The following is a 23035-nucleotide window of genomic DNA, read 5'->3' as shown; positions in this document are numbered from 1 at the left end:
TTCATATCAATAAATGCGTAGAAAAGTCAAACAGACATTTTTTTTTCATTAAGCAATGTCTACACCTATTGGTCGGGTCGGGCCGGGTTGGGTCTGTCTCAATAATACAAGATGTAAAACTTGAAAAAAATATATATAATTTGTATAAAAAAGTAAGTATTAGAAAAAATACAAAAATCAAAGTTTAAAAATACTTCTTTCTCTCTCATTTTCAACTCAGGCACCGATTCAGAAGTTCATCTCCGATCATCTTCCGCCCAAACGCCCCTTCACCTGCTCTCATCTCCGACCATCCTCAACCTAAAAGCACCTCTCATCTCCGATCAGATTCATGAAGAACTGTCTCCTACCAGATGCAATGAGAACCAAAAGTAAATTAACAAACCGGGACGATTCTAATCTATTACCAGAACAATCCCTAAAACAATTGGGAGTATTTGGATGCATGCTTAATCTATTTATTTCAATTCCAAGTTAGTATTAATCAGTTTTAGATGTTGAGGTAAACTAGCTATGATTCAGATTCTTCGATTATATATGCAACTGATTATTTGATTCTGGGTGACCATTAACTGCACATGTTTTGATTAGCATTAAATATGATATATGAAGGTATGAAGAGTATATATATATATATATATATATATATATATATATATATATATATATATATATATATATATAGATCCGGTAAGAAATTTTTTTTGGTAGGAAGGTAAGAAGTTTTTTTTCTACATATTTTTTTGACGAACAAAATAAATGAATCACTAGATGATTCATTTGTAAGATGATTCACAAGAAAAAATTCTCAAAAAAACATCTTTATGATTCATTTTTAGGTAAATTAAGAAAAAATTCATTTTTATGATAATTTTAGTGAATAACAACAAAATCATTGTATAAATGAATCATCGAGATGTTTTTTTGAGAGAGAGAGAGAAGTCAAATGAGACTTTTATGGATATGAAAATAGATTATCTCTCCAGACTGTATAGTTATTTCATATTATTTGAAGGAGAGTTTGTTTGGGTTTAGTAGACCCTGACAGGAAATTAATGACAAACGGCCAAAACCATTGGTATCCGTCGGTAATGAACTTTGCGACGGACCAAAATATGTTGGTTTAATTTCAATTATGTTATGTTTTTTAAGTTTAAGTATGTATAAAGTTAATTTCAAATGTGTTTTGCTTTTTAAGTGTAAGTGTGTTATTTTTTTAGAAGTTAATGAAATTTTAGTTTCAAAAAAAGTATGTTTGAAATGTTTAAAATTTTAAATTAATCAATTTTTTTTAAATACCATGCCAAATGTGGCAACCCATGCTGTAAATGACAAAAATTTGAAGAAGTGGCAAATCTGACATGGCACCTATATGGACCATGGCAAATATGACACCATTCTCTCCAATCTTAGTAATATATATTTATTTAAGTAAATGATAAAAAAATGTAAAAATTATATTTAAAAAAGGTAAAATTAGACATTTCAAGTTTAATGGGACCGTGTATCCAAAACTTAACTAATTGCATAAGTTAACCGCAAAACAAAACTACTGTAATTTTATTTATAGCATCACAACCATAACAATTACATGTTCATTCAACAATCTTCCACATAAACAAATTAAAGTCTATTCATTCAACAGTCTTCCAAATAAACAAAATAAGGTCCAGGACAACTCATCAAGGGCATTTAGGTAATTAAATCACCTACCTTCTCCAATAAACTCACTAAGCATCGGTCGAGAAATATCATTTGGTGTGCATGGTGAAACAGTCGAGTTACTCGTACTTGTCACACCATCACTAACCGAATTTTGAACCGAACTCTTAAAAATTGCAGCATCATCAAATTTTAACCGCGTCAAGTACTCAGGCCGTGTAATTTCACCACTTGCTTCAACATCACCCGAAATCATGGCCACCACACGCGACATTGGTGGTCGATATGTTGGCGAAGTTTGCGTGCATAAAAGGGCAACTCTTATTACTCTTTTCACTTCATTTTCATCAAATTCAGACAATTCCTCATCCACTAATTCGAGTTCTCGGTTCCCTTCGTGTAGGTTCCATGACTAAAATCCGTTACACATGGAAATGAAGATTATCAAGGCTAAAAAATGAAGTTTTAAAATCATTGGCTAAATTTTAGTGAGTTTGATCTTGAAATTCTTTTATTTTGTGACACACTGTGTTTGGTTTGCAGATTCTGACAGAATAATGGGATCGGAATTCAAGATTTCATTCCATAGCGAGTTTGAACCAATACATATTGTAAATGGAAGATTTTGATTTATGTTATTAAAGTCTGTTCAATTTTATCTTAATTTGAGGGTAGAAGTGTCATATATATTGGGGACTTTTTGGCTGTAAATCGACCCTACATTATTTAGTATTTACATTCCTTCTGTTTTCAGGTTTAGAGTGAGGCAATCAATAATGAAATTGTATCTTTTCCTCCCTTCTCTCTCTGGCATCTGTAATCTGTCATCTAAATGCAGAATTCTTAATGAATATTTTCTGGCTAAGGACCAAAACAGTATTTTTCTTGTTCAGGTTTTAATTTAGGAAAAAAAAATGCATAAACGGGCAACCAACTTTGGCCATTTTCTTGTCTGACATCAAAAAAAAAAAAAAAAAAAAGGTGACCAATTTGGTACGGAATAAGCTAATCCAAACACTATTTTTAAAACTCCGTTTGAACACCCTGATAAGTTAATAAGCACTCTTACTAAAAAAAAAAAACCATAAGTTGTGGCAAAAGATGTTGGTTACTTTAAAGAGAAAAATGACCAAAAATGGTTACCTTTTATGAAAATTTCCCTTTGGTTTATCATATGAATCTTTACTTTTGGTTTATTAGGAGTAGATTGTGTATATAAATTCATTTTGTGCAGATTCCAGATGAAAACATACCCATTCAAGGAGATGTATTTTCTCATCTTCAGAAAATGAATCAGAATTGGACCTTCCGCTGACAATCTCTAAAGCCACAACTCCAAACCCAAACACATCAGCCTTTTCCGTGAGGTGTCCAAGCATTGCGTACTCTGGTGCCAGATACCCACTACAAATGATAGTGAATTAATAAGAAAGAGTAAATAAATTACATTTTTGATCCCTAAGTATAGTTGATATTTTCAAATTTAGTCAAAAAAAATAGTCATTTATTTTAGAGACACGCTCTTTAATCTAATTCTAAACCACACCAATGTCTCCAGCGAGACTTGAACCCTCAAACCCCTTGGGGGAGGGACACTTTTTCCAACTCCTTGATACAGAGATCAATAGTGTTACAAAAACATCAAATAAGGACCAAAATTTTAAAAAATCAACTATATAAACTAGGGATCAAAAACGTAATTTACTCTAAATCAAATATAGTCGATCAATTAATCTTACATTGTGCCTGCAACACGAGTACTCATGTGTGTTTTCTTGTCATCATAAAGTTTGGCCAGACCAAAATCTGATATCTTAGGGTTCATATCAGAATCAAGCAAAACATTGCTGGATTTCACATCTCTGTGTATAATCCGTATGCGAGATTCCTCATGGAGATACGTGAGACCCCGTGCTAAGCCCATTAATATGTCAAAACGGGTGGACCATATAAGCGACAATTTGTTGCTTCCTACATCATAAACCCCAAATGTAACATTATAGCATTATACTTTTTTAGTACTTCATATTTTATGTCTAAATATATGTAACTTTTTATACCGAATAATGCTTGATCGAGGCTCTTGTTTTCATGATACTCATAGACAAGAAGTCGTTTTGCTCCATCGATGCAGCATCCGTATAATTTCACGAGGTTACGGTGTTGGACTGCGGATATTGTAGCAATTTCTGCAACAAATTGACTCCTACCGTGTTGGGAAGCTATCGATAGTTGTTTAACAGCTATTACTCTCCCATCAGCAAGTGTTCCCTGTTTTTCATCAAAGAGATTTTGAGGGAGTGTTTGGTATTGTGGGATAAGGGAAGGAATGTAATGAAATAAACTTGTTTGAGAAATAAACATGGTCATTCTAGTGATTATCCCGTAAGATGAGCTATAGGGTAGAGTTAAAACTATACGATGTACTTACACAATACCAAAAATCATACAGAAATTCAATCTTTTATCATTCCATTACACTCTAATCAAACATGAGCATGGAATGCAATGACTCGTTCCATTCCATCCAACTAATCATGGTTTATTTTGAATTCAAGAAGCAAAAATGGATTCTTGATATACAAAAAAGTACCTTGTAAACGGGTCCAAAACCACCCTCACCAAGTTTATTTGCAGGACTAAAATCATTTGTTGCATCTCTCAGTTCTTCATAACTAAAGGTATATGGTCTCGCCTCAATTCCCAGAAACTCTGTAAATTATCAAAAGTCAAAAAGATTTCAAATTGTTACAATGTAAAACACTTTTCCTCTATCTTAACTCATAAAGAAAGATCCAGAAATACCACCTTCATCATAATTGTCATCATTATTCTTCTTTTTCCTTCGCTGACGAAGAATATACAGGGCTAATAACACCAAAAAACTCACAACTACAATCGGAACCAAAATCCCTACAATCAAACCGGTATTATTATTCTTCTTGTTGGAAGGTGGATTATTGCTCACACTAGGGATAAAATCTGTAAAAAAAAAAAAAAAAAAAAAAAAAAAAAAAAAAAAGTGAAGGCCGTTCTTGTCATTTTGTTAAGAATCAAGAGAAAAATTGAACAATAAATTTCAAGAAAGAATTGTACTTGGGGTAGCACTGATTGCTGATATAAGAGGTCCAAAAGTTCCTTGAGTAGGTATACAACAAGTCCCTTTTCCAGCCCAAAACAAATGTACTTCAAGATAGTTATTTGAAACCTCAACTATCACTTCCCTCGTAACAGGTCTATTTGAAGCTCCCCCTGCTTCCCTTTTTATATCAAAATCTTGAATCACCATGTTTCCCTGAATATAAAAGACAATATTTAAGAACCCAGGGACCAAGGTTGCAACAAAGTGTAACCACAAGGACTAGCCAGGCAACAAAAATCAAAACTTGACTGAATCAGCTACTTCCACAAAACCATAGGGACTATTTCTATAATTCCCTCTTTCAATTAAAGGACTATTTCTTTTCTTTTTTTACTCACAAGGTCCTGTATGAAGAAGCAGCTTAAGGGGTAATGATTTAAGTCTGGATAAAGTGTTGCATATTTTGAATGGGATTTATATAACCATTTCCAAAAAAAAAAAAAAAAAAACAAATTTGATAAGCCCAATGGACTCTTAGTTTATGGTATAAGAAGCCCAAAGTCTGATCTTCTGCAACCTATTTCCAGAATTAGTGTATGGAGGGCAGTTTGGTCTTTTATTTATTTTGCAGGTTAGAGTTAGTGGTGATTCAAAGTAGTGGGTATATCACCTTGCTAAGTTGTTATTCTCTTTTGTCCTTTTCTTTAGTGGTAGTATATATAGTAGTTAGAAGGTAAAGTGAAAGAGGGAAGAATTTGTAAGAACTAGAACGTTGTTCTTTTGGAGAGCCCCTTTCCTCTCGAATGACTGGGAATTATCTTAATATTATCAAGTATTTTTGTTAGTATGTCTGGAGTATACGATAGATTCAACAAGGGTCTATCAATATTCATCCATTTTAAAGTGGGAGTAAAAAAAAGACAAATAGGGAAAGAGTTTTGATGAATTAAGCCATATATTTTTGGCTTAATCCATTAAGTCATTCTGTCCAGATTAAGTAAAAAAGAAACAACGCCTAAGAATGCTATTAGTAGTATTGAACACAGATGACAGACCTGGACATAAATGTCAAATACACGCCTTCCAAGGCTTCTCCAAGTGAGACCATCTTCAATCTCAAGTTCTGCGAAGCGGAGGTTTACAGTGTAGTTACCATTCTCAAGGGCTAAACCGTAATATCTTAAAGATCCAGCAGAGAGTCTTGCTGTTTGGTAGAGTTCTGAATCTAAAGTGTTTGTGAATTGGCGTTGGGAGGACACAATATCCACAGGGTTGTCCCTTCGTCCCACATTGCTGACACCCCACCTACTTTCGGGAGTCAAATAGTATGTTGCGGGCCCCAGTTGTCCGTTATCTTGCTCATGGACTAAACGACTTGAGGATGTAATCCGTGGACCACCACAGTTGATTCCAAAGTCACTATCTGTAAATCAAGTAATCCATAAATCATACAAATCAAAAACATTAAAGTAAATTACATTTTTGGTCCCAAGAGGCCAAGAGTTTAGCTGACTTTTGGAACAGAAACCAAAAAACGTTACAAGAATCTCACATGAGGACCAAAACTGCAAGAGACAACTTTTTGGGACCAAAAATGTAATTTACTCAAACAATTATTAATAACAAGAGAAACTTAGTATTTTTGGCTTACACATTGGCGATCCACGACCACAAGGGAAACCCCTTTGGAGACAATTTAATCCCGAATTGTTCAAAGTGAAGTTGTTCGAAACTATGTTACTGCACGTACACAAATTATTGTAAGAGTTGATTAATTTCCTTGATGTTTAGAATCCTCTCAATACATAGAAAAGATGAGACCTATCTATGGAAAGTGAAACCCTAATCTAATACAACCAAATAATTACAATATAATCAGATAGGTATATCTTATATTCCCCTACAGTAGAAGCTGGATGTGGATGGATGCTATAGTCCCTGAAATCATCTAAAAGAACCCTGGATACACCTTTGGTGAACATATCGGAAAATTAATAACAAGAAGGTACATGTAAAATGTGGCCCTTCCATAAGCAACCTTGTACAACATGCATATCCATCCAATATGCTTAGTCCATTGATGTTGAACTGATCGAGTTCTCCGAAATAAAAATGACACTAACATTATCACAGTATACTATAGTGGATTTTATGAGAGGGCAATGTAACTCAAGAAGTAGGTCACAGAGCTAACAAGAATCGGAAACAACATTAGCAATACCATGATACTTGGCCTCCGCACTTAACCGGGAAATAGTAGGTTGTGCTTGGATGGCCATGAAATAAGATTGTCTCCTAGGAAAACACAATAACCGGAAGTAGATCAACGTGTACCAAGATGGTGCATTCATGTGACAAAGTTGGTTGTCTGATTTTGTTTTGACTAAATTTAAGCCATAAGATAGAGTGTCTTGCAAGTAACAACTAACAAATAATGTGTTTGACATCATTCCTTTGACACGTATTAGGATGGTGCATGTGGAGGAAAATATGTTGTAGTACATAGAATATGTGGGTACGGGTGAAGTTAAGGTATTGAAGTGCGTCAGCTAAACTTCGAAAATAAGTCGGGCTCTAAAAAGGATCGCCAATGATGGAGCCCGAGTTTTGCATTTGTATCCACGGGTGTATGTGACGATTTACATGAGGTCATACTACCCTTCAAAGATGTCCTTGGCATATTGTGTTTATTGGAAAAAGAGTCTATTTTTAGTTTGGTTAACGGATACTCCTAAAATATAGCTTAGTGGTACTAATGTTGTTATGAAGGTTGGTGTAATTAGGTGGGTTTGGATATGTTATGTTGGCAAAAGGGAATTTTGTTCATAAAAAATTACATGATGAGAAAGAATGATTTTCTTAGTGACATGGTTATAGCATTTAAAGTTGCTATAATTATTGGGGCAGCCAAGAAAAAAAGCAAGGTGAAAAGCAGGATTGAAGTTTATTGGCAGTGGTGGAGGGTATGAGACAGTAACATAGGCATCTAAATACCCGAAGGTGGTGATAAAAGGGAAGTCTAGTTGGATAGTGGAGATAAATGTTCATAGTTTGCTAGGAAAGGATGTTGAAGAGGTATGTTGCCATTTGAAGGGCATGGTGCCAAACATTGACGAGTTCATGAGACTGAGAAAGGAGAATTCTAATGATGTTTATAGCATGGATTTTCTGTTTGGCTTTGCCATCTTGGGAAAAAATATGTACGCAAGAAACACGGAAGACCATTCCATTTTTTGAACAATAATTGTGAAACTAATGATTGTTATATTCCATACCATAGTCATATCGTAATGTTTTAATTGGTTTTGTAAAGTATTCGAGTAAAATAATCGAATCCTATGAAAGTCGAAAAAACGTTAGATTTATGGCCTAGGGGAAAAGTCCATAGAATATTAGTAGTCGTCAAAATATAAAATATAGTAACGGTGTCCCCGGAACTGAAAATCAGTGATGTCCCTAAGTCGCCATGAATAATATCAAGAGGAGATGAAGTAAACGACACTGAATCCTAAAAAGGTAACTTTACTTCTTTCCCAAAGACACATAGATACACAGCTAACAAATACTAGAAGCTGTTTAACGCTTACAAGGCCTGAGGAGTTTGAATTTGTTGGAGCGTAGGAGAGAAAAGTGTGTAAAGGTCCTTGGTAATATTGCATCACATTAAAGGTATCCCCGTTGGGTAATCCTTCACAAGAAAACCAAACGAGTCAAAGTAGAGAGAGAGATTATTATCAATAGCTAGACGACGAACAAAGATTAAGTTTTTAGCAAGACGAGGAGAAAAGAAGATGTTTAATCGAAAAGGAGGAGGGAAGGACAAATGTTTGTATCCGTAATTTAGAAGGTTACCTATGTCTATTATCAACGATTATGTGTTTATTTAAGTTCCTCAAATTGAAAGTCATGAAGCTTACCTTGAGTGCCTTTCAAGTGATAAGGCCCCAATGTCCTATGTCCTATGTGTATGTGTATGTGTATGTGTATGTGTATGTCTAGTTATCAACACTTTGGTTATCATCAACAACGTTGAATGATATAGCTTGCATTGTTTGTGCAAGATCCGTGGGAGCACATGCCGTAGATTTTGCATGTACAAGATGCCATCTCTCCCTTGTGGATGTACACAATCTCTTCGGTCGTGGAACCACGTTAAATCTCATTTTGTTTGATTATTGTTATATTGTTTGTTTAGATTGTGTTAGGCATTGTTATCTTTGTTATTTCACATCCTATTTGTTCCATTTTGGTTGTGAGTTGACCCTCCTTTTAGGGACCAAGGGTTTTGGGTATTTCGGTTGATGACTTCTCATTAATCGATATCGTTGATTGTTTGTTCTTTCATTTGGATACATATTTCTCAACACTAAATCCATTGAAGAGCAATAGCATCAAGAGTCAAGACGAGTCCATGTTTCTTTGGTAACAACATTTGGGAGGGTGGCGCATGGAATGATACAGTCGATAACTTGATAGCCACGACATTGAATCTTGAATAGTTTTGACCAAGAAGTATATCGACTCTTTTCCAATCTCCAAAGTGATAGGTACCAGATTCTTGATATTTGAAAACAATGATGGTAGGGTGAAATTTGGTATCATTAACAAATTGATTGCAAAAAAAGAAAAAGAAAAAGAGAGAGAGAGAGAGAGAGAGAGAGAGAGAGGTGAGAATAGGGGAAAGTTGATCTCCAAAGATGGAAATAGGGATCTGTGGCTAGGGGTGATCTTATAGGCGTGATACCATGTAAGAGTTAATTAACTTCCTTGATGATATTTACAATCTCAAAACTCTCATTTTATACACAAGATGAGACCTATCTATGGAAAGTGGAATCCTAATCTAATACAACTAGATGATTACAATTTAATCAGAAAGGTATATATCTAACTAGGGGTGTAAACGAGCCGAGCCGAGCCCGAGCCTGACCAAGCTCGAGCTCGGCTCGTTTAATTTGAGGAAGCTCGAGCTCGAGCTCGAGCTCGATTCGAGCCTTAAAATGAAGCTCGAGCTCGGCTCATGAGAAATTTAGTGGGCTCGCGAGCCTAATCGAGCCTAAACGAGCCTCTATGCATATATATATATATATATATATATATATATATATATAGAGGCTCGTTTAAGCTCGTTTAGGCTCACGAGCCCCATTAATTGAAGCTCGGCTCGAGCTCGTTTAGTAAACGAGCCTCATATCTAGGCTCGAGCTCGGCTCGGGCTCGTTTAATTCGATCTCGAGTCGAGCTTTTAACGAGTCGATCTCGAGTAGCTCACGAGTAGCTCGGCTCACTTACACCCCTATATCTAACAATGAGAAATGAAAAATTAGTTTTAAAATTTATGCTAAAAAGTAATGCGTGTTTGCCACTTTTTAATAGAAAATACACAAGGCACAAAGATATATAAAAACGAAGCACTTACACTTGTAAGGTTGGGTCAATAGCCCAAGAAGGAAGTGTCCCAGATAGTTCATTGTATGACAAATCACTACAAGAGCCAAGAAGACAATTGTAAGGAAATTAGAAGAAAAAAATTTCATTTTCTTTTTGATTAACTAACCTATAACCAATTTTGCAAATACAAAATCCACTTACATATTGCGGAGAGTTGTGCTCTTTGCATTGGGAAGGGTACCGGTTAAACTGTTGTTTCCAAGAAACCTGAGAATTATTACATGTAAATCTGGTCAATATCAAGACCTATTGACCAAATCCTATTTATCAAAGAAGGAGAATATGTGTATTACAAGAAAGACATTTGACTCAAGTTGAACAATCCTCTTGGAATCACCCCACTCAAATTGTTGAAACTCAAATCCCTGAAAAGTAGACACCCAATTGGAGAGCTTTTCGTTATTAATTTATATTCATACTATGAAAGTAAATCCATATATTCAGATTAATCAATACTCACAGTAGTGTCAAGTTGACATGTTCACCTATGTCATTTGGAATAGAGCCAGAAAGTTTGTTATTCCTCAACATTCTGCAAGAGGTAACATCTTGTTATATATTAAGCTCCACGATAATAAACAAAGCATGGGTAGACTTCAAAAAAAAAAAAAAAAACTTGCTTACAGAACACTAAGGGACTTCAAATTCTGAATAAAATCCAGATTTCCATTAGATAAACCACTTATCCTCCTGTAACATTATAGAAAGCAAATTAAAAGATCAAAAATAGAAACTTGCAAAATATAATAATGAATGCTTATGAAAACAAAGGCTTACAACTCCTGCAAAGAGGCCAGTCTAGAAAATGAAGATGGTATTGAACCTTCAAAAGAGTTTCCCTCAAACCTCCTATAGAAACATCAACAATACCTTATACTCAAAATTTTCCAAGTGAAGAACATGTAAATAATCTAGATGTTTGCTTACAATGCTTGTAACTGTGACCAATTCCCTATAAACTCCGGTATTCTGCCTGTGAATCCATTATCAGAAGCCCATCTGAGAAACCAAGAGTCATTTTCCAATATAAATGATACAAATTATTGAAGACTGATAAGAATAAACATATGGTACTCCTTTTCAAAGAAATTTGTGTAACATCCTAAATGTTGGATTTTGTTGCAATGAATATTATTTTTGGAAGATAAATATTCTGGATTTATTCGTAGAACCTCTAAGCATTGCCAAAGGACCAAATGTATTATTTAGCCAAAGGTTTACAGCCCATTGTAGAACTAGGTCATTGTTACATAAAAACTTTCCCAAAAAGGAAATCTTGTATTTATCGAATATCCAAAAAAGAAAGTATCACAATTTTTATATGATGGATGAAGTGCCATGAAATATCATTAAATATAAACTCTCTTACACTGTCTGCAAGTTCCGTAAATTAGCAAATGAAGGAGGTATTTCACCAGTAACTCCAGAACTATCAATGTAACTGACAAAAAATGAACATACATGAAGATGATATTAGATGATATAACCAATGATATTCTTTACAGATATGCACAACAGAAGGCAATAGTGAGACAACAGTAATGAAAGAGGAGTTCAAGATGGGTGTTCTTAGTTCTTACATTTGTTGTAATTCTCTCAAATTTCCAATTTCAGGTGGCAGAGAACCATTGAAATTGTTTCCGCTAAATGAGCTGCAACATAAAAAGGTAAAGATAATACAACAAATAATTAAAAAGAAGTTGATGATTGATTGCAGATTTGCAGAAAGGTAAACAAAGTAGGAAGAAAGTATACAGTAATCTAAGATCCGTAAGCTGTCCTATCTCTCGTGGAACCTGCCCTGATAATGCATTGATGCTGATAGTTCTATAAAAAGGATTCAAAACTCATCATTATATAACTTATAAATCTGAAATCTCAGATGTAACTTTAAAGACATAGAGGGTTTATAGTACCAAAAACAGATGGCTTACATGTATTGCATTTGAGTTAAATTGCCAATGGAAGGTGACAAGGGACCTGTCAAGTAGTTCTGGGCCAAATTACTGTAGCAAACAATCTGATTATTTAGTAGATATATTCATAACATGGATTGATACGTTTAGGATATAACTTCCAATAGTAGTTAACAGTGTGAAGAAACAGCTGAATACATACATAATAGTAAGGTTAAACAAAGTCCAGAGTCCTTCAGGGATTGTGCCCCTAGCATCCAATGCATAAACTTTCCTGATGATTTAAGGGGAATTGAAATAATGATTATTAAAGTTTATTCGGAGACATTTGAAGAGGAAAGAACAGAGGGAAACACTCACAGTGCAGTGATGTGGCAAGTAGAATTCGGGAAATTACAGTTGCATTTGATACCGGGATTGTAATTACCGTCATTGAAGTTGGTAGAGTCGACGGCGGCGCCGGTGCATGGGTCTCCGCTTAGGTTCCATCCCCTCGTTGTTGCTGCACTTTCTGGTATCCCCCAGTGGCTGAACATTGCATGTATAACTCGCGCTGCAACACCAATTTTATTCAGTTACATTCAACATCAAATCGTAATCATGGTATTAGTAACCCTAATCCTCAAATTAACAAAACTAAAAACTTAATTCACCAGCGTGGTCAAGATCTTCATCTTCAAAACTATGTTACTTAACTGAATGGCCACAATTCAATTTTTCGTACAGAGTTTCATATCATTCGTATGCCAAAATCTACGACTGTCGTTCCAATAAACCGCCGTGCTGCTACCGGCGTTTGCCCATTCGAGCGGGAAAATAAATGTCGGTGGACGGTGGTCGGTGGTCGGTGGATATTTACTTCACAAATTGTCAAATCCAACCCTTTACTTTTAGTTAGTTATTAAAAACACCCTCAATTAATGTTATGAATTTATTTCTAAAGAGTTTTGACAATAGGTAATAAAGGTTAAAATTATTTATATTTAGGGACCAACTGGTATATGGCCGGTATTAGGTGTATTAAAATAGAAAGGTGTGTTTAAGGTCTGTAGAAGATAAAAAAAAAAATATAGATTTAGAAGTAAATTTTAAAAAATGTAGAAGTAAAAGTTGTAGATGCATATGTTATCTATCTTAAAAAAACTTAAATGTAGGAAAATAAATAAGTTTCAATTAACTTATTATAATTGTTAATTATACTCATTTAATATATTTAGATAAGGCTAAAATGTATGGTTTGAAATTATTATTTGTTTAAGAGTTCTGTCACATTATTCAAATAACCACTTCACTACATGTTTACTACAATTGGGGGTGGTGTTCACTAGTGAACAAAGAGAGAGAAAGAGAAAGTGAAGAGAGATAGAGAGTAGCAGATGAATTTGGAATTCTATTGGGCGTAACTCGTAAGGAGGTGTAATAGACATCAATTCACACCACATTTACTAGTGAGGGAAGATGCATGCCACCTCACCCTATACACGTAAAAATGAGTCTCATACCTTATGGCCTAACATTTAGTCATTTAACTTGAGGTTAGTGTTGGAAGAAAAATCAATGACTTATCCCATATAAATGATTTCAAATATATTTACGAAAATACTATATTTAGATATCAGATACTTTTAATTATCTATCATAAAATAATATCTACTTCATAAAAAGATATGTAAATTCATAAATGATCTTATCTAATATAAAAATATCTCATGAATATTTTCGTAACGTTGATGGAAATGAAATTCGCATGGATATTTTCGTAACATTGTTGTGTTATTCTCAGATAACGTGATCAATAAGTTGTATTATTGAACGAATATATGATTACACGATGGATATATATATATATATATATATATACACACACACACACGCATTCAACGCTATACCCATAATAATTTGTCTAATATTCACCCGCAAGCTAAGGCCGGGTAAGGAATTGAAGCTTGGACCGTAACCCCTCAAATCTTTGTGAAGATAATGGCTTAGTACATATATCAGCAATCTGGTCATCCGTGGATATAAACTGAACGGAGAGTGTCTTGGCAGCAACTTTTTCTCTAACAAAATGAAAGTCAACATCAACATGTTTTGTGCGAGCATGGAAAACAGGATTAGCAAACAGATAAGTGGCACCAAGATTGTCACACCATAAAACCGGTATTGTAGTAAAGATTCAAGCCAGGTTACCTCAGCAACAATATTAGCTAAGGCTTTGAACTCATCCTCGGTGGATGAACGAGAGTCAGTCTTCTGTTCCCTTGCTGACCAAGAAACAAGATTCGAACCAAGATACATAGCATACCCCCCGGTGGATCAACGATCATCCGGACACCCAGCCCAATCAGCATCAGAAATGGCGGTAACCATAGATTGTGCATCACCATAGGCATGAATGATGGTGTCAGAGATGGTGTAAGACAAAGACCAAAGGTATTGGTACCATGAAGATACTGAAGAACCCGTTTGACAGCAGACCAATGGTTGACAGTTGGATAATGCATGAACTGATAGACTTTGTTAACTACATAAGAGATGTTGGATAAAGTGACATACTGCAAAGTACCAACTACTTGACGATACCGAACAGGATTTTCAAAAAGAGAACTGTCACCAAGAAACAAAGGAGCACCCATAGGAAGAGGGGTGCTAACTAGCTTAGCCTCGGTAAGACCAGCAAGTTGTAAAATGTCCAACACATACTGATTTTGAGAGACAAATAGATCAGTTCCACAATAAGCAACCGAAACGCTAAGAAAATAAGATAAAGCTCCCGTGTCTTGAAGAGAAAAGGTCTGACTCAGGCTGCGAACAATCTAATCAATAGCGTCTTGATTGTTTCCTGTAATGATGATATCGTCAACATAAACCAACATGTAAATTCGCATACCCTGAGCTGTCAATATGAAAAGAGAAGGATCATTACGAGATCCTTTGAAGCCAAGACTGTAGAGAACCTTAGACAAACGGGGAAACCAAGCACGTGGAGCTTGTTTTAGTCCATATAAAGACTTATGAAGAAGACAAACATGATTAGGTTTATGTGGGTCAAGAAAACCTAGAGGCTGGCGCAAGTATACCATTTCATTGAGATCACCGTGAAGAAAGACACTTTTAACATCCAACTGTTGAAGGGGCCAACTGTTGGACACAGTAAGAGAAAGAACAACTCGAATAGTGGTGAACTTGACAACCGGACTAAACGTGTCGTGATAATCAATCCCGGGTTTTTGGTGAAAACCTTTAGTGACAAGACGAGCCTTGTATCGTGTAATGGCTCCTGTTTGATCCCGTTTAATTTTGTATACCCATTTATAATCAACAATGTTCATATTAGGTGCAGGAGGTACAAGAGTCCACGTACCATTTTTTTAGCAAGGCTGCATATTCATTAGTCATTGCTTGTTGCCACTAGGGGTGTTTGACAGCAATCGAGAATGTTTGTGGTTCCGATTCATGTGTAGGAAAAGTATGAAGAGTCGAGGGATCAAACCAGGTTGTAGGTTTTGGGTTCTGTCGAAGCTCAGAAGGTCGAACCCAAGCGGTAGTGGCATCAGTGGAAGCCTCAGATGGACCGAGGAGGATGTTGAGTCCGGAGAAGTACCAGTAGGTCGTTAACAATAATACACACGTAAGGGGGTAGTAGGTGATGTCACCAACAGAACCGTAGGGGCTCGGTAGGTGGTGAGATGGGGTTTGTTGAGGTAACGGTGTAATGGTTGGTGGTGGTGAATTGTTTGGTGGTGATGTGTCGAGTATCGTAGGAGTAGGATACATCTAGATGTAAGGGTCGGATGTGGGGGGTATATGTGGTATAGGTTTAGGTTTCAAGAAGGCAAAATAGGTTTCATGAAAGTGAACATGGCGGGAGATGTAAACCTTGTCAGAGGTGGAGTCAAGACACCGGTATCCATGGTGAGAGGAGCTATACCCAAGAAAGACGCACGGGATGGATCTAAAATCCATCTTATGTTGGTTATAGGGTCTTAGATGGGGAAAACATTGACACCCAAAAACCTTTAAAAAGGAAAAATCAGGAGAGCGTTTAAAGAGAAGCTCAAATGGTGAAATGTGAGAGGTTGTTCGAGATGGCATTCGGTTAATAAGATAGACTGCAATGTCGAATGCGAAATGCCAAAAAGTGTTAGGAACACCTGATTGAGCCAGTAAAGTTAGACCGGTCTCAACGCCATGTCGATGACGTCTCTCAACCAAGCCGTTTTGTTCACTTGTATGAGGACAAGAAAAATGATGAAGAATGCCAAGTGATGTAAAAAATGGATTAAGTTTGCGAAACTCACACCCCCCCCCCCCCCCCCAATCAGTTTGGACCGATTTAAGTTTGGTAGAAAATCGACGTTCAACAACAGAGACAAATTGTTTAAAAACCTCAAAAACATCATATTTTCATTTAAGATGAAAGATCCACATTAAATGAGAGAAATCATCAACAAACAATAAAAAGTAATTGTGGCCATCAAAGGAGGTCACAGGTGCCGGACCCCAAACATCACAAACAAGAAGATCCAAAATATGTTTGCTATTATAATTGGAAGAAGTTAAGTGAAGTTTAGAAGACTTCCCAATATGACAAGGTTTACAAAAAGTATTAGAAACTTTATTAGAAATAGGGAGACAATACTTAGAACACATAAAATTAAAAATTTGTGAATGAGGGTGCCCCAGCCGTTGGTGCCAAATGCTAGATGAAGCCTTGAAGGTAGTGAACGCAACTTTAGGAAGACTTTGAAGAGACGGAAGGATGATGGAGTAGAGCCCGTTGTTACTTGGACCCGTGAGGAGGGTAGTTTTAGTAGTATTGTCCTTCACAACAAAAAAAGAAGAATGAAATTCAAAGAAAACGTCGTTGTCAAGATAGAATTTTTGAACGGAAAGAAGATTCTTTTTGATTTCAAGAACATGAAGAATATTGGATAAAGTAAAAGATTTTGAAGGAGAATAGAAACGAGTAGAACCAATATGTAAAATAGGTAGACCCATACCATTGCCAACATGAAGTGAGTCCTCACCAAAGTAGGGTGTGTGGCTATCATGAGAGGAAACATCACGAGAAACATAATTGTTGGAACCAGTGTCGGGAAGCCACATGGTAGACTGAGAGCGATTGACAACATAACTGGTTGTTGGTTGTTGGCGAGAGCGGATAGTGGTCCCGACTCGTTAGGGCATTGGGAAGGAATATGGCCGATGCCACACTGGTTACAGGTACCATACACCGTGTTTTGTGAAGATGCCCAAGGAAATTGGTTGTTGCGGGTGCCTCCTGATGGTTGAGTGTAGTTGGCTCGGCCACGATGGTTATTTGAAGTGCGACCTCGAGAAGACGAAGGACGATTGGTATAAAAGGCTTGAGGAGATGAAGCAGGGGTGGGTTAAGTTGAAAACCCAATTGAGAGGCAAGTTGTTAAAGAGTTTGTAGCACATCCGGAAGTGTAGTCGTAGGAGTAGAGCGGATGGAAGAGGTGGTAGCGAAGGCTTGTACGGGTGTAACCGCGGGTATACTTTTCTTCACCATAAAATCATGATCAACGAGAAGACCATGGAGCTCTTGGAAGGAGGTGGGTACTTGTCAAGCCATGAGGGTAGACTTTAGCATAGTGTATTCCTCGCGAAGACCAGAGATCACAAGCATGACAAGATCTTTCTCTTTGACAGGTTCACCAATGTTGGCTAAGGCATCTGAGTATTCTTGAGCAATTGGAAGGTATGCAAAGGCCGCTTCATCAAATTTCATCTCGATTTTAAGAGGGTGTGTTTTAAGGGTATACTCTCTAGATGAAAAGTGAGGAGCATAGGCTCGTTGTAGAGAGAGCCAAAGGTCCTTGGCTATTGTTCCTTGTGCATGGGAATATGATGCTTCAGATATGGTGGATAAGAGAAGCATGCATACATGAGCATCATTAGCAAGCCATGCAGTGTAAGATGGGTTTGGTGTAGGATCTGCAGAGGCAGCCTTGTCAGCAGCCGGAAGGGTTTGGGTGGGACATGTAATAGTGTCATCGATATACCCAAAAAGATTGTTGGTAACAAGGAACGACTGAATCATAATCTTCCAGAAACCATAATTAGTAGGAGTTAGGGTAAAAGGAAACTTATGAGATTTGTGTGAAGTCTTCTCGGTTGTGGAGAAGGGATTCATGATCGCCATCTGCTGAGGTGCTGTAAGATCGTTCTGAACTTGTGAAGTCTCTATGAAGATTATTGGTTCTGGACTTGTGAAGACTCTGTGAAGATTATGGAACTTGTGTGAAAACTCTGTGAAGATGACCGCTTAAAGAAAAAAAAAAATGTGTGATTGCTTTGTGAGGATGTGAGGATCGTTATGGTGAATTGTAACTGATCAGCAGCTAGGGTTGTAACCTAACTGAGAAAATACACTCTGATACCAAGATAATGTGATCAATAAGTTGTATTATTGAATGAATATATGATTACACGACGGATGGATGGATGGATGGATATATATATATATATATATATATATATATATATATATATATATATATATATATATATATATATATATATATATATATATATATATATATATAGTCAAGATCAAATAAGAATAAATTTTTTGGTAGGAAGGTAAGAAGTTTTTTTTCTACATATTTTTTTCGCGAACAAACAAAATGAATCATTAGATGATTCATTTGTAAGATGATTCACAAGAAAAAATTCTCAAAAAAACATCTTGATGATTCATTTATACAATGATTTTGTTGTTATTCACTAAAATTATCATAAAAATGAATTTTTTCTTAATTTACTTAAAAATGAATCATAAAGATGTTTTTTTGGGAATTTTTTCTTGTGAATCATCTTACAAATGAATCATCTAGTGATTTATTTATTTTGTTCGTCAAAAAAATATGTAGAAAAAAAACTTCTTACCTTCCCACCAAAAGAAATTTCTTACCGGATCTATATATATATATATATATATATATATATATATATATATATATATATATATATATATATATATATATATATATATATATATATACATTCAACCCTATACTCATAATAATCTGTCTAATATTCTCAAACAAAAGTGGTTAATATAGATATATCTTAATAATGTAAATGAAACTATTACAATCTAAAATAACATATAAAAGACTTCATAGAAATATAATTTATATAACTATTACAATCTAAAATAACATCATTTTCCTATATTCTATTATTTTTTATATAACTATTACAATTTAAAATAACATCATTTTCCAATAACTTACATGGAAAGGAGCCATAAAGTCTCCACCCCCACCCCACAAATAAACACACATTAATGATTTTTATTATCTTAGTAAGGGTAGATGGTGATATAATCCATATAATAAATTTTTGGGGTATTTTCTAACTAACTTTTTTACATTGTATTTGTGGTCATTTAAAATTAGAGTAAGTTAAAATCTTACACATTTTGAGACAAGGCATCGGTCCCATTATAATGAAGTAACAAGACACAATAATATTATGTTTTAGGGAATATCTTTCTATTTTATCTTATTTGGACTTATTCTATTAAAGCCTCCGGATTCTATTTTTAAAAATATTAAGATCCATTTTTTTGGGAAAAAAGGAAGCTTGATTGGTATATAACTTTTTAATAATTATTACAAGGTAAAATATCAGCAATTTTCTACAAATTTCATGAAAACAAGCCATAAATTGCAGTTGCACCCCCACTCAACAAGTAAACACATATTAATGATTTTTACTATTATTGAAAGTTGGGATTGTGTTATCATCCATGTAACAAGTTTTAAGGGTATGTTTTATACCTTCACGATTTATGAACTGTATTTCTATTGTATGTGTGCAAGGGTTTAGCCACCTATAAGTCACGGTAGGCCCATGCCCACCCTTAAAACTTCAAAAAATTTGTTATATATATATATATATATATATATATATATATATATATATATATATATATATATATACACACACACATATGGACGGAGCCAAGATTTGAAAATAAAGGAGCTGAGAGCCTCGCATCGTAATTTTAACATGTTATAATATAATGTTATACCTAAATGATGTAGAGTCTAAAACTTTAAAAGAAAAAATCGTTAGTAGTACACACTACATCAATCTCTATAAGAAATTAATATTATAAAGTTTTCAAAAGACCATGAGTATTGATTCATATTCATCTATTAATATCAATTTTAAAAATTTTCATAAATTATAAATATTAACTAATATTTATTAATTAACTTTTTATTGATTAAAGAATTAAAATCGTGTGAATATAACAATATAGCCGGAAACAATTTTTTAGTGAAAATAAACATTGTTAAAATAAATAAAAATAACTATGGAATTTATCTTGGAGACTCATCAATTAACAAAAGTTATTTATGAAGAATTGTGGGTGTTTGACATAAATGAGGGCATTAAGTTGATTAAACTAAAAAAAATAGAGGGTGGAGGCAAAAAAAAAAAAAAAAAAAAAAAAAAGAAGGGAAGAGGCGGCTTATTTTTAAGTCAAATCATGGCGTAATTTTTGGTGTCTATTATTATATAAACGATTTCGGATAAAAGTTACTTATGGGCTGAAGGTTTAAAAGAAGTTGAGGGGACAAAGTATCCGGCACCCCTGTTGGCTCCGCCATTTTATATATATATATATATATATATATATATATATATATATATATATATATATATATATATATATATATATATATATATATATATATATATATATAACATCTCAACAAATGATGTAGTTTTAACTAAAAAATCTATTATTTTGATTTTATTTCATTGATTTTAGAAAAACAAAACTAATAAAGTTATAAAATCAAGTTAATCATCATATATTTTTACTTGCGGAATTCCTCATATTACGTATAAATCAAAAGAACCAATATGTGCTTTTAATTTATGTAACCTTAAACAAACTCTATTATACATAACTTAACAGAACAATCGAAAGCTAGAAACAATGGTGTCAAAAATAGAATTTCTTATTTCATTTCACCGCTAATACCTTAAAATGAATAAAATTGTGATCATGATAATCACATTTATGAATATGGTTTTCGATTAGTTTGTTTAGGATTTTATGTGCATAGAAGATATCTTATTACGAGAGTTTAGTGGAGAAAAATATGTTTTAACATTAGCTCCGAACCGTTCATCGTTCATAGCATTTTATGCAAACTCTAAACGATCTTGAATGAATCAAAATTAAGCATCGATCGAAATTTTTTATGAACTGTACGTTAAGCAATCTTATATTCTTTTAGCCACTAATTCAAAGATTAGAAGTTAGAACCATTAAACAACTTGATTTTCCAAACAGACCGTTTTAACTGAAATCTTGGGAAATGGGAACTAATCTCTCTCTCTCTCTCTCTCTCTCTCTCTCTCATACACACAAGCACACATAGCAGAAACGTATGGCATCTGTGGAGAATCGGAGATCATAAATAATTGGAGAGAGAGTACCTTCAGCTGGATCGGTGGTGGTTTGAGCTCGAGCTACGGTGGCGATGATCGTCAAGCACAACCACAGCCGAGATGCCATAATGCTCAGAGCTCTGTTACACGGCGGCGATGTGTGCAATAGTATGTACACTGAACATGTATCAGTGTTTGCTGTGTGAGCAGACTTTTCTTCCCAGAGGTCACATCTCCATTATTTCAAACTCCCGACCGTTTTTATAATTATAATTCTCAAAACAGTATTGGGTGTTCCAAGTTGATTTTTGTGATATTTATAATTTAAAAAAAAAAAAAAAAAAGGATTTTTGACGAAACTAACCCCCCAGGAATGAGGCTGTTGATCAAAACGACCAAAACTTGTGTGATTTAGGAAAATAACCTCACATTTCGAACTTACCATCTACATCTTGCCTAAACAATATAATAGATGTTACCCAATCAACACAATTATAGAAGCGGAACATGCTATAACTTTGAATCATTCACAACTACTAGCTAAAGGTTTTACACAAATTGGAGGGGTTTAAATGAAAATCTGCCAAATTGAGAGTTTATAAAAGGGGTTGAGACGGCGCCTATCATATAATCAACATGGATGGATCCAAGTACCATGCAACTAGTGCCTTTTCTATATTATAAATATATCTAGATTTTACCTAAATGATAAAAGAAGACCATATTACCCAATAATATAATTTGGTCAAACAATCAATTGTTGTCGTTAAAGTCCACATCTACCTAAAAAAACTGGGAATGTAAGATTGCGTTTAGTTACGAAACAATAATTTTTATTTTACGTTTTTTGTTTTTTCTTTTTAATTTTTGTTTTTCGTTTTTAGTTTTTATTGGAAAATTTAGAAAATACGTTTAGTTAAAACTTATTCATTTTTCATTTTCAGTTTTAGAAAATTATAAAACGCATTTAGATATGTATATTTCTATTGGTTTTCATTTTTAGTAGGTTTGGGGGGGGGGGGGGGGGGGTAGTGGTGGTGTCGATGATGACGACGGTCGTAGTGGTGGCGGCGGCAGCGGTGATGCTAGTGATGGGGGTAGTGGTTGTTGTGACGGTGATAGTAGGTCGGTGATTGTGGTAGTGGTGTTGTGTGTTTGTGTGTGTCTGTGTGTTTGTGTTTATGGTGTGTGTGTGTGTGTTCTTGTGTGTTTGTGGGTCTGTGTTTGTGGTTATGTGTGTAGGGGTGTGGTTGGTAGGTAGGGTATGTATGTGTTTGTGGGGGTGGGTGTGGAGTGGGTGAGTGTGGGTAGGTAGGGGTGTAGTGGGTTGGGGGTGTTAAGGTGGGGATAGGTAGAGGTGGGATTAAGTGTGTCTTTATATTTTAGAAATATTTTGGAATTAGAAAAATGTGAAAAACAATAACTATTGGTTTTCCAAAACTTCAATTTTCTTTGTAATTTTCGAAAACCGAAAATT

At 34.9% G+C, this 23035-nt stretch overlaps 1 protein-coding gene across 1 annotated transcript; it reads right to left on the bottom strand.

Annotated features, from left to right (window-relative positions):
• Positions 1 to 1532: 1532 nt before the first annotated feature.
• LOC145004499 (putative LRR receptor-like serine/threonine-protein kinase At1g56140) lies at positions 1533 to 21827 on the bottom strand. Its single transcript, XM_078963433.1, has 23 exons — positions 21607 to 21827; positions 12472 to 12664; positions 12314 to 12385; positions 12130 to 12201; positions 11951 to 12022; positions 11776 to 11847; positions 11565 to 11636; positions 11123 to 11194; positions 10973 to 11044; positions 10820 to 10885; positions 10656 to 10727; positions 10489 to 10560; positions 10337 to 10402; positions 10164 to 10229; positions 6396 to 6484; positions 5800 to 6167; positions 4759 to 4957; positions 4471 to 4644; positions 4256 to 4374; positions 3723 to 3933; positions 3402 to 3633; positions 2916 to 3066; positions 1533 to 2074 (listed from the first exon to the last, which is right to left on the bottom strand). Exons 1-23 carry the CDS (start codon positions 21683 to 21685, stop codon positions 1706 to 1708), a joined length of 3030 nt encoding a protein of 1009 aa, XP_078819559.1. The 5' UTR covers positions 21686 to 21827; the 3' UTR covers positions 1533 to 1705.
• Positions 21828 to 23035: the final 1208 nt, after the last annotated feature.

Source organism: Lactuca saligna, chromosome 7 (assembly GCF_052625555.1).
Source record: "Lactuca saligna cultivar CGN05327 chromosome 7, ASM5262555v1, whole genome shotgun sequence".
NCBI lineage: Eukaryota > Viridiplantae > Streptophyta > Magnoliopsida > Asterales > Asteraceae > Lactuca > Lactuca saligna.
The sequence above is the reverse complement of the archived record's forward strand: the minus strand, read 5'-3'. Positions and strand labels throughout refer to the sequence as shown.